The sequence below is a fragment of the Podarcis muralis genome, chromosome 7 (genome assembly GCF_964188315.1).
Source record: "Podarcis muralis chromosome 7, rPodMur119.hap1.1, whole genome shotgun sequence".
Classification (NCBI taxonomy): domain Eukaryota; kingdom Metazoa; phylum Chordata; class Lepidosauria; order Squamata; family Lacertidae; genus Podarcis; species Podarcis muralis.
The window spans coordinates 8,826,571-8,848,171 of record NC_135661.1 but is presented as its reverse complement, the minus strand read 5'-3'; the positions used below and the strand labels follow the sequence as shown (position 1 = coordinate 8,848,171).

Here is a 21,601-nt window from a genome sequence, read left to right as displayed (position 1 = left end):
GGAAGAAGCAGGTACTTCTGGGAATGTCAAGATGGCCACAGAAAATCTACTGGTCCCCCTCAGCTGTGCAAAATGGTGATTAAGGAGGCTGAAGTGGCTAGAATGTACTAACACATCAACACAACTGGCGAAATAAAAGCCGTGCGGATCATTCCTAAAAGTACACCTGAAATTTTACGGTCAAGGTCTTCAGATCCCTCCTAATTAATAGCAGAAATAGGCTAATCACAAAAGTTCACAGGGCCTAGAATTCTGCATAAGGAATCCGTAGTGGACTGGCCACAAGAGAAACGTCTCACCACTTGTTTCTAGGGAAAATGATGTGCCATCCCCCAAGACTACCAGCTCTTTCAAAAATTTAAAACTTGTTATCGTTTTTCCTTTAGCCAGGTATCTGCCAAAGCCTGACGTCTTTGTTGCCAAAAAAATTACCTATTTTCAGTACCCATTGATTCTGAAACAGCTGTAATTTGGTAGAAAAAAAGTTTAGTGGTAGAGGCAACTCCCGAGTTTAGGCACGTCTGAATGATGCATGATGGTGCCCAAGCGCACATCGCTGAACCCGTAAGTAGCCCCAAAATGTCATAAAGATGCCATGACAAGGGGCTGGATGGGCTGGGCTTATGGAACAGTACCCCCAAACAAAACAAGGACTGCCTGTGCCATGTAACATGATGAACAAAATAACAAGGAGTGGGAGGAGGGATATTCAAGGTGGTGCCTGGATAATCAAGTCTGCTACACTTGCTTGTATTTGGTTGCAAAGGAAGATCAACATACTTTATCGAAAGCCATTTCTTTTGGCCAGATGATGATTTCCATGCATTTAATAAAACACTCCATAATCCAAATGTTCACCAAAAGTGTTTTAGATATGATGAAAGGTTTGGAATGGTGGGAATGAACAGGATTTGAAATTGATTTTCTAGAGTCTCATCCAAAATTTATCTAATGCACATTCCCTAACGATGCCCAGGATCAATCTTAAGAGATTTACGAATAACAGGAAGCACAACTCAGACCATGCATCCTGTTCCTCATCACATAAACTTGCTTGAAATACAGCCATACACCTAATATGAAGCATCCAAGGGCACAGACACCACCTCAGCAATTCATTTTTTACACAAAGGAAGATAGGTGTGTTGAGTTTATGGAACAGATTACATATACACACCTTCAGCCGTTAGCCAACAGTTCCATTTGCACTGAGCTGCAGCCAAAGTTGAGTTTTCAATCAAGTTTATATGTTTCTTTTGTCATTATTTCACCTTGGAACAAACTTAAGCAGATACCAACTTTTTTGATTTTGTTTTGTTTTTCCTTGCAGGACTGGAAAGCAAGACACACAAGGGCACACAGGTTGCAACTCACTCAGGCAGTGCCTTCAGTTGTTAGGTTGTTGGTGTGAATAAAAATAACTGTTCTGGAGTGGGGGGTGGGTGGGGGAGAAAGTCACCTGTCCTGGCCCAATTAGTTCATGAAGCAGTCATACAACTGTTCTCAAGGGGGGGGGGGTGTTGGACGGGGAGAAAGAAAGAACACCCAAGAAGTTACACAGTGGAGCACTGGGCTCTCTGAACTTCTGCTTTTCTAAGGCAAGAAACTTGCACACAAAACTATAAATGCTGCATTGTGTGATGGAAAAAATACAAACTCCTTTGAAATATGCTTTACACTGGATTTCTATTGCTGCTTCTAAAGACTTCAAGCCCCCAGAGAGCTTCTGGAGAATGCCCCCCTCTCCCCACAAAGGGAAGTGAAACAGGTTAGGGGTTTTTGCCTCTGTTACAATATGCTTATGAACATGTATAAAAAAGTGGTCTAACCCTGACGGACAAGGGTCCCTGCTTCTGGTTTTTATGTACAATAATTTAATCAGCTTGAATATATCTTTTTAATACATAAAAAAAACCTATTTTTACGATCAAAAGTCCTTCATGCATTTATGAGGAAGTTCCAGATTTTTAACGTTGAAGGGATGGTGGCAAATGCTGTTTCTTGTCTGTTGTCGGCATTTCAATCTTGACCCTTGGCACCCAGGACACACTTCCTTAAACCTTTAGAGTTTTGATGGTATCAAGTCTCTTTTTCAGCAGTTCTCCCATTTCCTGTATCGCATGTTGGTAACTGTTCTGGACTTTCCTCAGCACAGTCTTTGTAAACTTCTTTTCTTCCTGGGAAGAAACATTTTTTTACACAGATAAATAAATCATCTGTGTGTGTTGTTATGTAAGCAATTTATATACCACTTAACTATAATGGTTGAAGTGGTTTACGAAGATACAATACAAAAATGAAAATCAGTTAAAACTATTGAATCAAACTACACCTAAAACGCCTGCTGGAATAAAAAATTATTCAGTAGGCACAGAAGTTCAATATGGAAAGAACCTGTCTGACCTCAACTGGAAGGGAGTTCCATAAAACTGAGCCCACAAATTACACAAAGTGTAATTAAACACTTTAATTACCTTTAAAAATGTCTCAAAGTACAATTGCACCTAACGCTAAACAGCGGTTTGTTTTAATCCTGAGTCATCTCAAATCATAGAACCTCAATGTATAAGCAACAGTTTCTTACCTGCGACAGTAAATTGTCCTCTATGGAGAGTTCTTCAAGTTTAAGCGCAGCTAGATTGATTTCCAGCCCTTTGATATGATCTATCACATTGGAAATGAGAGTCTGGAGACCGGAAATGTAATCCTGAAAGCTGGTGAACACAGGGGGCTGCAGAGAGAAAAATAAAAGCTGTTGCACCCTGACCCACCAATTCTCTGTCCAATGTTCTCCATAGAGGTATATCATAGGTTTTTATTTTGGAGGCAGTGCTTTTTAATAGATATGTTTAGCAGCATAATGTAGGGACGCGGGTGGCGCTGAGCCTCTTGAGCTTGCCGATCGGAAGGTCGGCGGTTCGAATCTGTGCAATGGGGTCAGCTCCTGTTGTCCTGTCCCAGCTTCTGCCAACCCAGCAGTTTGAAAGCATACCAGTGCAAGTAGATAAATAGGTACCACTGCAGCGGGAAGGTAAACAGCATTTCTGTGTGCTCTTATCACTTATCATGGTCCACCAGGTGCCAGAAGTGATTTAGTCATGCTGGTGACATGACCCAGGAAGCTGTGTGGACAAACTGAAGAGTGAGATGAGTGCCGCACCCCGTAATTGCCTTTGACTGGACTTAACCATCCAGGGGTCCTTTAGCTTACTTTTTTACCTTAGCGGCATATCGAGTACAAATCAAAACTATATTATTATTATTATTGTTGTTGCTGCTATTATTAATCCAATTTCTCACCTGTCCCTCACCATAATATCAAAAGGCAGGTTACAGTAATTAAAAAATTAGTTTTAAACAAATTAGTTAAGAGTGGGTCCTGAAAATATATACCTCAGGTGTTAAAGGCCAGGGTAAAAAGTAATGCAACGGAAGCCACATAATGAAAGTTTCAGGTGTGTAAGGACTGCTACAAAGAATGCCGTCTCCTAGGTGCTCACCCCTCAAACCTCTGAGGTTGAGCTACCAAGAAGGCCCGCCTACCTGACGATCTTAGCACCTGAGAGAAGGCACCCTTTCTGAACATTGCTACAACTAAACATGGAAGTTTCCATTAGCTACCGTAGCTTATAACTAAGAGATCTATTCTCTGTGGTTTTAGTGTAATCTTTCCTTAAGACCATCACACCTCTATTAAGCAAATTCCATTAAATCATTACAGGAAACCCCTGTTCTAGGCGTGAACAAGATGTGAGCGACTGCGAACAGACCCAAACCCAGATGTGACCCGGAAATGTCATAAAAGATGTAACCAAAAGGGTGGAAGAGGGGCTGGGTGGAGCATTTGCAGGCTTTTTCAATTAAGACACGATTTCGCAGAAGCACGCAATGACCCGGAACGCAAGCCCCACACAAATCATGGGTTGCCTGTGCGCATTGAATGGAAGCAGTACTTTGTTTTGCCTGTCCTGAATCAACAGTCCATTTAAATTGTGGCCTGTGGATCAGGAGCAGACCCCAAAAACAGCATTTCCTACCATTGCTACAACGCTCTCTTTTTTCTTCTTTTTCTTTTTTTGCAAGCTCGATCTGTAGGGCCTGAGGACGGCGTCAGAATAACTGCATACCCACAGAACAATGGAGATGGTCTGCAAGAGTGAGAAAAGAAGTTGTCACGCAGGCACTTTAGGGGCACTGATGGGTTTTTGCAACCGACAAATGGGGGGGGGGGGGGCAGGACCAGCTTTCCAAAGTTCTCATTACTCACCTCCACGAAGAAGACCAGATTTTCTAAAATATTCGGATGGGTTCGGAACCTGCCTTCCCTGACTTCCAACAAATCACCTTTACATTTATTGAATTGATCTGTTTTTTTTAAAAAAAAAGAAGGAAACAAGGTGAAACTCGTGAGAGAAAAAAATCAAGTCTGACACAAGGCAGCATATTGGGAAACACTTTTTTGTGGCTTCCCCTTTCACAATCTTCATGCAAAGCATGCACTCTATAACTAAGGTAGAACTTTCCCCATCCAACATATCGAGCTTTATTAATATTGTTTTAATTTGACTGGTGCTTAATTACTTTTTAAGGATTATCTTTTCTTTGTTTTTAGCCCCCCCCCCCCCCAATTATTTGTTTTATTTTTACTCTGTGCATTATTTTGGCAGTGCCTGCATGGAATGGAAACCATCTTTCCAGAAAGTCAGCCACATAAAACAAGCCCATTTATTTACTCCTGGTGATACCCTCATATACAAAGAAAAGTGAAGTTTTAATTGCATATGCTTAACTGATAAGCATGGACTAGAGTAAATTTTTTGTGGGCTAGAACTTTTGGTAATGTGAATTTCAGCAGATTTACCTGTTAGTTGTTCTAGTAATGATTTAAAGCTATTTCCTATTCTCTCTTGAATTGCTGCCGAATCTTCTGAAAATAAAGAAAAGTTATCAAATGGCTTATGCAAATAGTCAAATTATCTATCTGTATACAGTGGTGCCCCGCAAGACGAATGACTCGCAAGACGAAAAACCCGCTAGACGAAAGGGTTTTCCGTTTTTGAGTTGCTTCGCAAGACGATTTTCCCTATGGGCTTGCTTCGCAAGACGAAAACGTCTTGCGAGTCTTGCGGTTTTTTCCGCTCCCCTCCCCCTTTTTCTAAGCCGCTAATAGCCTTTTAGCCGCTAAGCCTTTAATAGCCGCTAAGCCGCTAAACCACTAATAGCGCTAATCCACTAAGCCGCTAATAGGGTTGCTTCGCAAGACGAAAAAACCGCTAGACGAAGAGACTCACGGAACGGATTATTTTCGTCTTGCGAGGCACCACTGTATATATATATCTATATCAAGGGACAGATTTAGAAAAAATACAATGAAAACAAGCAACCGCTGGAGAAGAAAAAGACTATCACAATAAAAACAACAACCCAGACTTAAACTTGCTGCCCTACGGGGGTTGAACTAGATGGCCCTTGAAGTCACATCCAACCCCAAAAATGAAAAACAGAAACATATCTTTGGTCACAATTAAGCAAAGCAGTCCTTATAGTACAAAAATCCTTCAATATATTTCTGGGACCCACCCTATTCCTGTGAATCTTAATTAGTTTTAAACCTCTTCTAATGCTCTTTTTTTAATGGCTGAAAGTCACCCTGGAACCTTAAGTGAAGGTGGTTAAGAAATCAAAACAAGAAGAAGAACGTGGAGAACAAGGACTGGCACACGGTATGGACCACAAGGCTCACTGCAGGGAAGCTGGACAAGAACTCCCATCTTTCCCGGCCATTGGCTGTGGTGGCTGGGGCCTATGGAAGCTGGAGGAGCCAGTGTTTATCCCATTTCTGATCTAAGAAAAAGCATTTGTCTGCTCTCAGGAGAGACTGCCTCCTTTAATTAGAGGCATTCTTCCATACAGTAGGGAATGGACACTCTGTGGCTGTCCAGATATTGCTGAACTACAACTCCCATCAGTTCAAAACATTGGCCGTGCTGGCCAAGGCAGATGGGAGTTGGATTCCAAGATCTGGAGGGCCACACATTCCGTACTTCTGTCTTGCCAGATTGTAATTTTCATTTTTAACCTGAGTCAACGAAAGTACAGTGGTACCTCAGGTTAAGTACTTAATTCGTTCCGGAGGTCCGTACTTAACCTGAAACTGTTCTTAACCTGAAGCACCACTTCAGCTAATGGGGCCTCCTGCTGCCGCCGCGCTGCTGGGGCCCAATTTCTGTTCTTATCCTGAAGCAAAGTTCTTAACCTGAAGCACTATTTCTGCGTTAGCGGAGTCTGTAGCCTGAAGCGTATGTAACCTGAAGCGTATGTAACCAGAGGTACCACTGTATGGAGACAAGGCAGAAAATTCCAAAGAAAATGGTCAGAAGGCTCAAAACCAGATGGCAAGCTGAGATTCATTGGGTTTTCCCAAATCTTAAACATCAGGATTTTCTCTAGGATTTTTTCTTTTTTTTTTAAAAAAAAAAAGCTCAGAATTCCACAAGAAAAGCCTTTGGCATCAACAGCAGCTTGCAAGAGGCCAATATCTTCAAACCGATCTGAAAGAGCAGCACACCCATGTACGCCTCCCTCCCGCTTCAGCAGACACACCTAAATTGGCTGCTGGCCCCAGGAATTTCAAGACTTACCTAACCCAATAGTATCTAATTCATAAATTTCACTAACAAGGTGAAATAAGCTGGTCTGGCACTGGCAGCTCCCACTGTTGAAGAAACCAGCCATTCGGGAAGGTGGTGGGCCAAGGACCGGATACTAGGCGGGAAGAAAAAAAGGGGGCAAGAAAATTAAATAGTGTACCTTTTGAATACAGGAGAAAAGCAGAGTTGGTTCCTGGTATAAGCTAATTAGCTCTCCAATTAAAGCACCATGCTGGCACGTCGGAAGAATCTCAACTCTTATGTCTCCTGGCATTATCACAAACTGTTTTAAAGAAATCAGGATCGGTTTCTCTTAGCTATACCTGAACTTTCTGCTCAAGGAACTGCTTTCCGGACTTCACTGCAGCGTCCAGCTTCCGCAGCAGAGCTCTTATCATGTCGATCTTGGAGGAGACGCCATTTTCTGTGGTTTTCTCGGAGTTCTTTGGCTGGGCGTTGTGGCCAAGAGCTGGCAGGCCACTTATGAGCCGCAACATCAAAGATCGGATCTGCAACCATATGGTCTCTTCCTCCAAGGAGAGTTCCTTGTGTTCTTCAGAAATGCCCCTGAGAGAGAGAGAAAAGGAAGGAGGGAGAAGGGGAGAGGGTATCCAAAAACTGAGACACAGAAGTACAAGCTCAAGCTTCCCTGCTCTATTTGCAAGCCCAATGCTGAGCCACAACCTGATTGTGGATGGGCAAGCCGAACTGGTGTGCATCACCGAGATCTAGGTGGACCTGATTTGACTCAGTTGTGCCTGTCCTGGTTCTTGGTGCAACATCAATTCAGACTGGGGGGGGGGGAGTGTTGCTGTAGTCCGTAGAAGTGCACTTACTACCATCAGAAAACCCTTCTCTCTTGGAGCAGGACTGGAGCGCCTACACCTGGTGTTATATTACTGTAATGCGCTCTATGTGGGGCTGCTGTGGTTTGGAAGCTCCAGCTGCTGCAGAATGCTGCAGCCACATTGCTGATGGAAGTTTCTGGTTGAGAACATGTAACACTATTGTTAAAACAGCTGCCCTGGCTATCCATCTGCTACCGAGCCGGGTTCAAGGTTTTTGTATTGATTTACAAAGTCCTGAACAACTTGGGTCCAGGATACCTCAGGTGTTGCCTGAAACCTTATATTCCAGCTTCTTCTGCAGGAATGTCTTTGGTCATTCCCCAAGTTGGTGAAGCTCATTTGACAACAACAAGAAATCAAGCCTGTGCAGTACAATGGTCTGTTGATTATTAGTTTTAATTTCTCTTTGCTTTTAGCTTGTTTTTAACTTTTTATGACTTTATTGTATAGTTTTCTATTTTTATATTGTTATAAAGTGCTGTGAGGGACGCGGGTGGCGCTGTGGGTAAAAGCCTCAGCGCCTAGGACTTGCCGATCGAAAGGTCGGCGGTTCGAATCCCCGCGGTGGGGTGCGCTCCTGTCGCTTGGTCCCAGCGCCTGCCAACCTAGCAGTTCGCAAGCACCCCCGGGTGCAAGTAGATAAATAGGGACCGCTTACTGGTGGGAAGGTAAACGGCGTATCCGTGTGCGGCTCTGGCTCGCCAGAGCAGCGATGTCACGCTGGCCACGTGACCCGGAAGTGTCTGCGGACAGCGCTGGCCCCCGGCCTCTTGAGTGAGATGGGCGCACAACCCTAGAGTCTGTCAAGACTGGCCCGTACGGGCAGGGATACCTTTACCTTTACCTTAAAGTGCTGTGATACATTTTAAAGTTGCAACAGTACATAAATATTTTTATAAACACAAAAATATGAAAAAAGGCAATGGTAAACAGTGTTATCTACCAATGTAGGGATTATTGGGGAGGCCATACAGTAGGGGGGAAGATTCTAGTCACCCGAAGACTGGACGTCCTTGTGGAAAAGCTCCTCCAATGGCCACCAGCCAGATGTGGGCAGGGCCAGAACCAAAAGTGGGCAAAGCAATGGATGCTGCTCCTACGCTTTGTACAATAGGCTATATCCCAGATGTGCAAAAGTTCTCTCCATCCAGCAAGCAAGAGGCATTATCACGGTTCAATGACCCATTCCAGCCAGACAAAAGCACTTGAGGAGAGCGTGGAGAAGGGACAGTGAGGGATGTGGCCTGGGGGACTCCCAAGGAACAGACAGAGTTAAAGCACATTTAAGTGCTGGCTAAATGTTACATAACTGTTTGCATAAATATAAAAGGGAAGACAAACTGTTTTTAGGTTGCAATTTAGTGGACAAATTCCTGAAATTTAGCCTTCTGATAATGACAACCACGGTACCTACCTGTCTTTTGGGTCCCAATTAAACAAGACAGTGAGGTCTCGGTTGTCCCGCAGGTCATTCCAGGGAATGTCATCCTCTTCTGGACTTAGGCTCATGGACTTTATACTTTCTTCCAAACTCACTGATCTAGTTCATGAAAAGCAATACAGAAGTATTGGGTCAGGTGCTTTTCGGATGAACTGAAGAGGATTTTGATCAGAATTCATTAGCACTCAGTCAGTGCAATGATGCACTCTTGAGCAGACTGACCCTGCTATAAATAATGCAATGTTCTGTGCAAAAATTAATTCATCTTATGCCCAGGAAAGCTGAATTTTTCAACCTGAGAAAGTGATATAACAACTCCCACTCTTCAGCTGAGCTCAAGAGCACCAGGGTTCTCACATCTGAGTACTGTGCAACACTTTGGGTGGAAGACAGCAAATTCTGCTTCATCGAGAGATCTTTCAGTACCACTGGGACCTGTCCCTCAATTGAGACAGCTAAGCAGTGCTTCTCCAAGCTAACCTCTCTCTCAGCTTTACCACCCCACAACCTGCCTGAGGGCCCCCCAGGAAAAGCACTCAGAAGATTAGAAATCAACTCTTCCATACTCACATATTTGCTTCAAGTAAGAGGTCCAGTAACATCCGTTCTGTGCGGACTTGTGCAAAGTGAAGCGAGGAGTTTAGTCTGTTCCTGAAAGCAATGAATTCTGGGATCTTCTCAAATGCACCATATTTATAGGCTTGAATAATGTATTCTGAGGTCTAAGAAGGAACACAGGATGGCCTCCGCATTAATTAAGCAAGGAGCTACAGATTTTCTGCATCACAAGAAACGTATGACCTTGGGAGCAGCCCTCCCACTGCCTCTGCAGCACTAAAATGTTCTGGGCATGCGTTCCCTGCTCATGCAGAAATGCAAGAGACACACCCTTTGGAGAGATTCCGTGTGTTCTCTGAGGGGAAACTGGGGTACACATTTGGGGGTCCCTTTGCCACTTACATCTTTCTGGTTGGAGTGGAAAAACCTGAGTGCAAAGTTGCAGGATTGTGATGCGGCAGCATAGTGACCGAAGGCTGTGGCATAGCGTGTCAGCAAGTAACTGTAAGAGAAACAAAACCAAAACAGTAACCATGAGAGGGCTGATCTGCACCTCTGAAGAGGATCAAATTTGACAGGTGGACAGGGTTCCCACCCGCCAATCACTTGATATCACAATTACCACCAACACCACACTACCCACCCGATGGTGTCGTGCTGTATGTGCTTGGCATCGAGGCTGGAGTAAAGCTCCACGACTGGTTCAAACGCCCCAAGCATGCAGTAGATCCGGATGAGCAACAATTTGAACTGAGCATTGGAGGGGCTGTGAGCCAGCCCTTCTTCTAGTAAAGTCAAGCAGTGCCAGGCAGCCGGCTCCTCACCTGGGAAAAGAACACCACACTCAAGCCTTGAACGAGAGAAAGGGGCAGGAAAGATGGCCAAGCAGGGATGAGAAGCCCTCCTTTTGCTACGATCCAAGAGCCACGGCTATGTCCCATGCTGGACATCCCACTGCTCCCCACAATATTCTGATGATTTAATGTGTTTATATTCCGCCTTTCTCCCAAGCTGGGATTCAAGGCGGCTTAAAAAGGTAAAGGGACCCCTGACCATTAGGTCCAGTTGTGGCCGACTCTGGGGTTGCGGCGCTCATCTCGCTTTATTGGCCGAGGGAGCCGGCGTACAGCTTCCGGGTCATGTGGCCAGCAGGACTAAGCCGCTTCTGGCGAACCAGAGCAGCGCACGGAAACGCCATTTACCTTCCCGCCGGAGCGGTCCTATTTATCTACTTGCACTTTGACGTGCTTTTGAACTGCTAGGTTGGCAGGAGCAGGGACTGAGCAACAGGAGCTCACCCCGTCGCTGGGATTCGAACCGCCAACCTTCTAATCGGCAAGTTCTAGGCTCTGTGGTTTAACCCACAGCGCCACCCGTGTCCCTTTCAAGGCGGCTTACAACATTATAAAATACAAAGTAATAAAAACAAAATAGTTAGAAACAGTACAACACATTTAGAACCAGAATTAAAATATTGATTGCCCTAACAGCAGAACAGTGGTTAAAAAAAAATGTCTGCACCTTCGTTTTCTAAGGCCTGTTTGAATAGGAAGGCTTTAGCCTAACTTCACGAGGAAAGGAATCCCACAATCTGGGAGCAGCCACAGAAAAAGCGCAAGTACCAAAGGTCACACACAGTGAGCTTCAGGGCCTGGTCTCCCAGGTTTTAGTTCAAAACTCTAACTCAGGCTTCCTCAACCTCGGCCCTCCAGATGTGTTTGGCCTACAACTCCCATGATCCCTATCTAGCAGGACCAGTGGTCAGGGATGATGGGAATTGTAGTCTCAAAAACATCTGGAGGGCCAAGGTTGAGGAAACTTGCTCTAACCACACTGGCTTTTTGTTCGTACGGCTGCAAACCAATGCTTGAACAGTTGTGGGCTGAAATCTCTATTTGCATGCATGCAGTGGAGCATGTAAGGACATACCTGCCTCTAGCCAGATGTCAAGGAGCAAGTGAACAGCAAGCAGACAGTAGTAGTCGGAAAACTGCAACTCTGTTTTCAAACAAGATTTTCCTATGGAAAAACAAAGTCAAGCAATGTAACTGAAAAACTTGTGGGTCTAGAATTTTAAACAACACCTGGCTTGCAAAAGGTATTGTTTAGCAAGTAGCTACAGTACTTCTTGCATATTTACACAGAAGTCTGCCCCACTGAATTCAATGGGACATAATCCAACAGTTAAGCATGCCTAGCATTGCACCCTATGTGCCATATTTAACTAAGTTTTACTTAAGAGTGGAGCTATTGAAACTAATGAACCTACCTTAGTCATGTTCAGTGGTTCTACCCTTGAGTAAAACTTAGTTGAATGCCAGCCAATTTCTTATTTCTGGAAATCAGCATAGACCTTTTACCTACGATTTAACTAATAAACAGTTAAACCACATCTGCTTATAATCCTTCTCTGACTAAAGTAACTTTTTCAGTTTGTCAAAGCAAAATCCATTAAAAACCAAGCAAACCATGTAAGATATCTGATGCAGTTCCATCCCTGAAGATAAGTAGGAATCCATTGGACTCCACTCTAGAACTCACCAGAGGAAGGATGAAATGCATTAGGGAGCTGAAGTAAGCCAATAGCAATGACATGGTAAGAGGCAGAGGAAATACCATATTTTTCCATGTATAACACACCCCCATGTATAAGATGCCCCCTATTTTGGGGGACTAAAAATTGAGAAAATGGGAGGGGGGAGATTACCCTTGTATAAGATGACCCCAATTATTTTACATTTTTTTAATCATAAAAACCTAGTCTTATACACGTAAAAGTACAGTAATTATTAGGATTTTCCCCAAGAACAGAGAAGTGGTCTGACATTTAGGCTAGATTCAAGCCCTCCTCACCAAAATCCAGTCCGTGCCGATATCGTGACATCAAGTCCTGGATGGCTCCCAGCTTTTGGGCTTTGTCCATGGTGTGGTAGAGGCCAAGCAACCTTGTCAACTGCACGACACACAAGTGTTGCTGCAAAGCTTTGATGTTAGCTGGTAGTGCAAGTTTCTCTTCTGCTGGTGCAGACAGGGGGATGACCCCCAGCAACTGGTTGATGAACTGTGGGGGAGGGAAAAGGAAATGTTAGATTTTCAGTACCTAGCAGGGATGGCAGAGAGATCCCATCAGTGCTGCTGAGACCAGTTACCTTTGGTTCCCCACCCCCCGAACTGTTTCCATTCCACCTGGCATTATGAAAACTTCAAGAATTAGCACCTGAGTCTGCTTTTCTTTTTCCCTCCTCACCCCTTTTTCCTTTTGCATCTACCACCAGCTGCCCTATGGGAAGGATTCTAATGAATCTGTATGTGTTGATTATTGTGTTTTCTGGTTTTTAAAAATGCAGTTGAAAACTAGGGGGAAAGCTTGATCACAAAACAGTCTGTTCAATGTACGCCACAACTGGCCTGAACAACAAAGTTTAAGGATGGGCAGAAGGACCTTCTCCTCAAATAACCGATCACCTTTCTACTGGCTGCAGCTCGTCTACTGATTGCTCCAAATTTGGTTTAGATAATTTGCAGTTGTCTGCTTGGAGACGAAAGGTTTGGACTCTGGCTCACATGGAAAAGCTGACTAAACAGTTAGCAGCACTGAATGGAAAGCTGTTTTGTAGAAACAGGGGGTGTCTTTACATATCAGAAACTGATTCTGGCATGCAACGTCTGGCAATGCATGGCCAGTTATGGCAGGGTATATTTGGCTGCTCTCACTATATTAGGGTGTTATTTTTATTGCATGGGGGTTTCTTGCATTGTTATACTAGAAAACATTTACATTTTAAATGTTACTTGTAAGCTGCCTTGGAAGGGTTTACATCCGTTGTTATAAATAAATCTGGTGGTGGTCCTTGTATTTTTCATAATCTAAGCCTGTAAAGTGGGATTGGCTTTTTAAATTATTGTTTAAACCACTTAGGGAACCGCTGCAGCTGAAGAGCAAGGCTAAAATGCGCCAAGAAGATGAATGTGCAGCAGAAGCTTCAAAATGTATAAGCAGGTTGTATGTCTACATCAGCCTTGTGCAATCTGGTGCCCGTCAAGTGTTTTGGACTACACTGTGGGAAAATGATTGCTTGTACATGAGAGCATGAGCAAAGTTCTTATTGTTACAGGGTGATTTCATAGCTAGAAGCATCCTTGGAGCATGAACAGCGCGTGAACAGCTCGTGCTGTCCTATAATTGGCTAACGTGGCATGGCCTGATCGCGTGCGTGGTCTAGTGCGAAGGTCCTTATCTGCTTGCTAGAACAAATTGTTGGCTTGTACTTTGTATCTTTCTGATTTCACACAATAAAAGCTGTGCTGCTTTAGCCCTAGGGGCAGCCATATTTCGGAACTTATTATGATGTGAGACTGACTTTTCTTTGGATGCCGAGCTGCAACTCGACAATTGGTGCCCCGTGTGACTGACTTCGGATTTCACGTTGCTTCTCATCGTTCAGCGCTCACCACGCGTCTTTCATCCGCTTCGGATCCCGGTGAGTGCTCCCTTGCTACCCCGTGTGACTGCCTTCGGACTTCACGTTGTTTTTCATTATTCAGCACTCACCAACACGTCGTTCATCCACGTAGTGGATCCCTGGTGAGTGCTCCCGTGTGATTTCTTTCGGACTTCATGCTGTTTTGCAACGTTCAGCCTCACCTCGCCCGGCAGGGCTGCAGACGCGTCGTTCATCCACGTAGTGGATCCCCGGTGAGAGCTCCCGTGTGAATGTGATTCTGGACTACGTTACGGACTTATCAGCACTTACCTCGCCCGGCAAGGGCTTCAGGCGCCATTCATCCTTCCGAGGATCCCTGGTAAGTGCTCCCTGCTCTTTTTGCAACTCTTGCAATCATGGGAAAGTCTCTCTCTGCACCACAGAAAATTTTTTTTAAAGACCTTAAATTCCTTTTGGCCAGTAACAACCTTGCTGTTCGGAAAGCTGACCTTAAGTCCCTTATAAAAGCCCTGGACACTCACTGTCCCTGGTTCCCCCAGGACGGAAATTGGGAGTTAGACGATTGGAAAAAAATTGGACACTTCTTTCAAAATCATCCTCAGATTGATGTCAAGGTTTTGCATGCCTGGGGTAACGTCTACAAAGCTATGTCGTGCTTAACTCCTTCAAACATTCTTCTGGCTGCTGCAATAGCTTCTTCGCCCGCCCTCCCAGCTCCCGCTTTGCCTGCCTCAAACCTACCTCCTAAACCGCCGGACATTTTACCTTCGGCTACTCCTGTCTCTCCCCTGCATTCTTCAAATTCTGCAGCACCCCCCGCTCTTCCACCTCCTCCACCCAAGGCATCTGGCACCGCTTCTACCACTCCTCTTCAAGAATCTCTTCGTGCCGCTGCTCCGTTGTTGGCTTTTGATTCTACAACTCCTAATCTCTTTCCTGTGATTGCTCCTGCCGCGCCAGGGGGAGGCCCAGCCCGGCACGAACAGTTTGATTTGAGATTCATAAAGGAACTGTATTCTTCTGTCAAGGACAATGGCCCTGCACCCCCAGCCCCCATTATGCTGAACCAAACTGATGTTCTTGATGGCTTAACTGGCGAAGGCAATTTTCTTACTATTGCCCAACAGTTGGCCCTTGATTCCATGTATTGGACAGCTACTACTTCTGCCGCCCAAGAAGCCCTGTCCTCTGTTCCTGATGACAAGAATGAGCGCGGTGGCAGCATCAGACAGGGCCCTACAAAGCCCTATGGACAATTTGTCGATCGCTTGGATAACACTCTTAAGCGGCAAGTTCAGGACGTAGCAGCCCAAGAACTGATTGTCCGCCAGCTTGCGTTTGAGGACTGTAAGCAAGCACTACGCCCTTTGATGACAACTCCCAATATAGCCATTGCAGATGTGCTTAAAGCCTGCCAGTCAGTGGACACTGAGACACATAAAGCTTGCTTGCTAGCCGCAGCTCTGTCTTCCACCGTGTCCCAGACTCCTGCAAAGGATAAAACCTGCTTTGGATGTGGCAAAGTGGACTATTTTCCTGCGCAGTGCAGATCTACCGCACAGCAATGTCACTCCAGCACAAAGTGCCCCGTCTTTGATACAGGCCAGGACTTGTCAATTTTCTGAAGCACATCTTAGATTGGTCACCCTGGTTATTTGGCAAAAAGAATTTTACGCCTGCTGAACTTCATTTCTGGAAGGAAGAAATATTGCAGCGCCCTCTAGTGTCTTACAGGTTGCTTCCAGATCCACAGTGGAAGGGTCCAACTTCTTCGATTTCTTGCGTTCGACCTTGGTGCTCTTCTGTTGCCTCGTCTTCGCCCAAGGAGACACCAGCGCCTTGAAACTGTATTTTACGCTGTTTGCCGGTGATGACCTCTCACCTGACCTCAACCCGCATTGCAGTTGGAGACATCGCCATATTGATGTGCCCTGGATAACGTCACCTTCCACAGCTGTTCAAGTGTTTCCTGGCACGTTGAAAGACCATCTTCATCTCCACCGCATTGGCCCCCCTTTTCCCTGGGAAGCCACTTCAACCATCAAATATCATTACAGTTTTGCTGCCTCTTGTTTGGGAACTGAGCCTGGCTTTGAAGGATGCCCTCGCCGGACTGGCATCGCTTGGATTTTACCCCCCAGATCTCTTCTTCTTTTCTCCTCCGTCAGGATTCCTGCCCTATGATGTCTTCCCCTGAGCATGTACAGAAAGCTGTCTTGGAACTATTGTGGACTCTTGACAGGGGAGGGGGTGAGGGGATTTCAGTGTGTTCCAGTTGTTTCATTCTTGTGCTTTGGCATGGTTCCCGGACAGAAAGCAAGTTGCAATGTGGTTCTTTAGCAAGGTCTGAGAAGACAATGGGCTCTGTTCTCTACCTTGTTGCAATTTTTTTTTAGTTACAGCAAGCAGCATATGCTTAGCTACTGCCTTTTAGCTGCTGAGAAAAATGATTTTGAAAAGCTTTGAGAAGTTTTGAGCTTGTTTTGGTGGTGGTATTCCAGTAAATGCTTCATATAAGATTAGCAATAATAATATGGACAATTGTATATGTTCACCCCCTGTGTCTTATTAATAGCAATTAATTTTAGGTCATTATCCATATTGTAATTGGACACATGAATACATTAATGGATCTTCTTGTTTTCTTAATGTTACAACCATGAGTGGCAGACCAAAGGTTTTAATTAATAATGTCCCAACTTACATGACCTATGAACAACAAGCTGCGTGTAGAGACTTTTATGTTTGGTTCGACTGGATGAGAAAGAGCAGCAGAACTACATGTTTGCTTCAATCTGATTTATGGTTATTTTGTGGCACACGTGCCTACAAAGGAATCCCCTCTGCCTTTTCTGGTACCTGCACGTTAGGTATAGTAGTACCCTTGGTATATAAAATAGATAAGCTCCCAGCGGTCCGTTTGCGTAACAGAAGGGAAGTACTATCACCTATTTCTCAATATACAGGGACGGCCATCTCTAGGTCCCTTCTGCCTTCTTTAGGTGCAGCCATGAATTACCGTGATTTGCATAAATTGGCAAACTGGACAGAAAATTTGTTTAATTCCACCATTTTGGCTTTAACAATGATTAACAAAGAAATATCAGAAATAAGAAATGTAGTTCTTCAACATCACTATGCTTTAGATGTGATCCTTGCTTCTAAAGGTGGAATTTGTGCCTTAATTCATTCTCATTGCTGCATGTATATAACTGATCAATCGACCAATATCTCTGCTACTATTGATCATATGGAACAAATGATAGCCCATAATCCTTTGAATCCACCTGAAGGTTTTGATCCATGGGAGTGGTTGTCTTCTTGGCTACCTAATGGATTATGGTTAAGAAAAATATTATTGATTGTAATTGCATGTATTGCTGGCTTCATTATGGTGTGTTGTTGCATTCAATGCATACCCTCTTTGATTTCCCAATGCACTGCATGGTGGTACCGGCCACGGCCCACCACAGGGGTTACAAGAGGAATTTATGTTGCAAAGTGTAGACGTTTAGGCAATGAAGTGTACGATTTGGACTAATGGTCCCTCTTTTCCTCTAATAATATAAACAAGAAAAGGGGATATGTGGGAAAATGATTGCTTGTACATGAGAGCATGAGCAAAGTTCTTATTGTTACAGGGTGATTTCATAGCTAGAAGCATCCTTGGAGCATGAACAGCGCGTGAACAGCTCGTGCTGTCCTATAATTGGCTAACGTGGCATGGCCTGATCGCGTGCGTGGTCTAGTGCGAAGGTCCTTATCTGCTTGCTAGAACAAATTGTTGGCTTGTACTTTGTATCTTTCTGATTTCACACAATAAAAGCTGTGCTGCTTTAGCCCTAGGGGCAGCCATATTTCGGAACTTATTATGATGTGAGACTGACTTTTCTTTGGATGCCGAGCTGCAACTCGACACTACACCTCCCATCAAAATGCCTTGAGGGCACCAGGTTGCAAAAGCCTGGTTGAGAACAGAAAACACCTAAATTTTCCAGCTAGAAACTGTTCTGCACTGGGTTCTGCAGGGGCATGGTGTAGGCTTGTTTGGTTAGGAACATTGTGAAAAAAGGGCAGAATTCTCAAATCCTTATCATCTATGAGAGCCTGGGGACAAACATTTTCAATGAATAGACTTGAAATCGCTGCACAATATCACTTGTTCAAGGGCACGAATTCGGGAAAGCTGGCATTGTGGGGGAAGCAAATGGCATCCTACTCTCCCCTCCCCCATGGATACCATGAAAGAAACCAATGAACAAACAAATAGTGAGATGAGTGGCATGTAGAGGCATGAGCTAGGGAATCAGTGGCTATGTAGTGCCCTCTTCCCTTAAACACTGCCACCTTCTTGAGTCTCCCTGCAGTCCTAAGAGAAACACACTTTTCAAAAAAAACAACAAAAAACAACTTCTAAAAACTCACAATTCAGCACCAGATCTCAGATTTCACTCTTAAGTGACAAACCCTACATATGACCTTGCCTTGGAAAGCCAAAATTCCTGTCTTGGAAAGCCTGCATCAAGTGTGTGAGGGAGAGAAATTTTCGAGGAGTTACAACGATGCTTTCCCTTCCAGTAAGGCTTTTAATTAAGGGACCATCGGCAGGTATAAGGCAACAGGTTAGGATTTCAGGGCAGGGTAGTCACCTTCCACCTGTGATCCTAGAAAGCTGCTGCCATCAATACTGGGCAATGGGGACTCCTGCTGAAGTGGTATAAGGCAGCAACATCTATCCTAATATTTTGAAGTAGGATTTGTTTTTAATGTACTGATGTTTACAACCTGCTTAGAAATGGCATCTGCTGGATTACACTCAATTGCTCAGTGACCTTTGGCGAGAGCCACATTGGAGCTAGCAAAAGAACAACGACAAAACCCCCCTCTTAACCTCAATAGTGCTGGGACCATAGTTCTCAGCAGTTTTGTTTATAGCCCCTGACAGGCCAGGTTTTTTCTTTTGCACATTTAACCCTCTAGCCACAGGGGCTTAGAAGAACAATGAGTTGAGCACCAGGATTTCCAGCTGCTGAAATCACTCAGTACAGCTACTCCTGACAGCAAAGTCTCTTTTGCTCTTTTGAATATTGGGGCAGGGCCCTCGCTGCCCTGCACAGCATAGGAAGCAGAGGGAAACTAGAAAAAAAAAATTAAGCAGTATATTAAAAAATAGATAAAACAGCATCTTTAGTCAGATTGCCCTGAGCTGGGGCAGGAGCACACAGGCCTTCAAGTTTCTGCATAATCCCAAGTTGCACCCAAAACGTTTTGCCTTAATTGTATATTTCAATCATTGGAACAAATAATACAATCATGCTGTACTGAAAAGAAAGGAAGAGAAAAGATCAGCAAACAAATGACCACCAAACTTACCTTTGTATATTGGGTTGGTGGGAGGAGATCTATAAACACCTTGAGATCAGTAAAGCAGCAGGGTTTGTCCCCAAATTGTTTGAAATATTGGAACATCAGCTCTTCTGGATCACCTTACGAGTATAAGAGCAGTGATTTAAGATGTTTTTCAGCAGTAAAACAGATAACTGAAGGGAATTGACATATCTACACCTTAGCTTCTCTTACTGAACTGACATGACTCCCTGGTGTACTTTGAAATTTAATACAGTAGTAATTTAAGACTATCATGATGAATTAGGAAGCTAGGTGCTAAACAAAGATGATTCCAAATAACTGAAGGAAAATCAAGTGTGCAATTGAGAAGGCAACATGCGAGGAATATAGAAAGTTTCATTTTCTGAGTAAGGCTTGCAATTTTAACTGAGTGTTTTCATTTTTAACATATCCTCTGTTGGCACACTCTCTCTGGCTTGGGGGTGGGAGAGATGGAGAGTTCTACAAGTGGGAAAGGGATGGAGCACATCTTTCTTTTCTGCCCTCTGCCACCCTTTGCCTGCTATGTTTATAGTGCTGGAGGTGTGCCAGCCACAAACACTCTTTGTGGGGGTGGAGGGAGTGGAAATACAGGTTATGGTACACTTCTTTCTGAACTCAGTTATCTTCTCTCTGTAAACCCTTGGCAAACGTGCCTCTACACACAGACATAAATACAACAATTTGGGCATACAAATAAGATGGGGAACTGCTTTTGTTAGATTCAGGTAGGTAGCCGTGTTGGTCTGACGCAGTAAAGGTAAAGGTGCCCCTCACCGTTAGGTCCAGTAGCGGACGACTCGGGGCTGCGGCGCTCATCTCGCTTTATTTGCCGAGGGAGCCGGCGTACAGTTTCCGGGTCATGTGGCCAGCAGGACTAAGCCGCTTCTGGCGAACCAGAGCAGCGCAGGAAACACCATTTTCCTTCCAACCGGAGCGGTACTTATTTATCTACTTGCACTTTGCTGTGCTTTTGAACTGCTAGGTTGGCAGGAGCTAGGACTGAACAACAGGAGGAGAATCCCGTCATGGGGATTTGAACCGCCAACCTTCTGATCGTCAAGCCCTAGGCTCAGTGGTTTAGACCACAGCGCCAGTATATATATATATATATATATATATATATATATATATATTTGCTTTCGTATCTATATATATGTAGATGTATACGTATATGTATAAAAAATAGTCCAGTAGCACCTTAGAGACCAACTAAGTTTGTTCTTGGTATGAGCTTTCGTGTGCATGCACATTTCTTCAGATACCTGAAGAAGGCGCTACTGGACTATTTTTTAATGTTTTTGTTAGGCAAGCCTGTTCAAACAGTGGCCAATCTTTCAGAGGCCACATTTCACAGGTGGACAGGGCAGCCTACTGTCAACCACATGATGTCAAGTGATGTCAGGTAGAAGTGATTCCACCTAAAAGCAGCAGGGCTTGCATTCAGTGACAAATTTAAAGTGTGCAGAATGCAAGCTGAGGCTCCAAAGGAACAATCAGGAGCATGTGGCTTGGAGTGCCCTCCTTATTGTCCCTTTCTAGCCCTTGCTTGCATTCGGTGCAGATCTGAGTAGAAGAGACTCCACTCAAAAGCAGCAAGGCTTGCACTCATAGCCAAACTTACAACAGTGCTGAATGCAAGCAGGGGCAACTAAGGAACAATCAAGAGTGCACTCTGAGACTTCCCATTGTCTCTTTGTATCCTCAGCTTAACCTGTCGTGCACCTGACAGTGGGCAAAGTGAAGCTCAAAACAGCCGCATGGGCCAAATTGAGAGGTTCACCATCATTGGAATATACCATTCCCTCTAATAGCAATAACTGCATGACAGGAGCCTGTGAGCTTACAAATTGTTGGTGGCAACTGAGCTTAGAGAGAGAGACAATGGAGGGAGGAGAAAATGCAAATGGCCATAGTTCTGGGGTGGAGCATGTGCTTTGCATGCAGAAGGTCCCAGGTTCAATCCCTGACATCTCCAGGCAAGGCTGGGCATGTCACCAGTCTGATGAAACCTGGAGGAGCAACCGCCTGTCACTGCAGACAACAGTGAGCAATATGGACCAATAGCATAAGGCAGCTTCCTATGTTCCTAAAAAGGGATGCGGGTGGCGCTGTGGGTTAAACCACAGAGCCTAGGACTTGCTGATCAGAAGGTCAGCGGTTCAAATCCCCACGACGGGGTGAGCTCCCGTTGCTCGGTCCCTGCTCCTGCCAACCTAGCAGTTCGAAAGCACGTCAAAGTGCAAGTAGATAAATAGGTACCGCTCCGGC

The 21,601-nt window shown here is 44.6% G+C and overlaps 2 protein-coding genes across 5 annotated transcripts in view; one reads left to right on the top strand and one right to left on the bottom strand.

The window, feature by feature from the left end:
- Positions 1-1,883: 1,883 nt before the first annotated feature.
- The window catches only part of NAA25 (N-alpha-acetyltransferase 25, NatB auxiliary subunit), a 41,963-nt gene continuing 22,245 nt past the window's right edge, over positions 1,884-21,601 (bottom strand). For all 4 annotated transcript variants that reach the window (XM_028741323.2, XM_028741321.2, XM_028741322.2 and 1 more), the window contains 14 exons: positions 19,316-19,428; positions 12,351-12,558; positions 11,427-11,516; positions 10,141-10,321; positions 9,900-9,999; positions 9,510-9,661; positions 8,913-9,038; positions 6,974-7,217; positions 6,642-6,765; positions 4,862-4,927; positions 4,268-4,365; positions 4,038-4,148; positions 2,585-2,731; positions 1,884-2,177 (listed from right to left, as the gene is read on the bottom strand). In XM_028741323.2, coding sequence (XP_028597156.1) covers positions 2,055-2,177; positions 2,585-2,731; positions 4,038-4,148; positions 4,268-4,365; positions 4,862-4,927; positions 6,642-6,765; positions 6,974-7,217; positions 8,913-9,038; positions 9,510-9,661; positions 9,900-9,999; positions 10,141-10,321; positions 11,427-11,516; positions 12,351-12,558; positions 19,316-19,428 — 1,883 coding nt within the window. In that variant the 3' untranslated portion in view covers positions 1,884-2,054. The remainder of the gene's footprint in view (positions 2,178-2,584; positions 2,732-4,037; positions 4,149-4,267; positions 4,366-4,861; positions 4,928-6,641; positions 6,766-6,973; positions 7,218-8,912; positions 9,039-9,509; positions 9,662-9,899; positions 10,000-10,140; positions 10,322-11,426; positions 11,517-12,350; positions 12,559-19,315; positions 19,429-21,601) is intronic.
- On the top strand, positions 15,085-17,790 carry LOC144328272 (syncytin-B-like). The gene is given in 2 exon segments (XM_077930916.1): positions 15,085-15,289; positions 16,420-17,790. Coding segments are annotated over 2 exon segments (1,269 nt in total). The 3' UTR covers positions 17,484-17,790.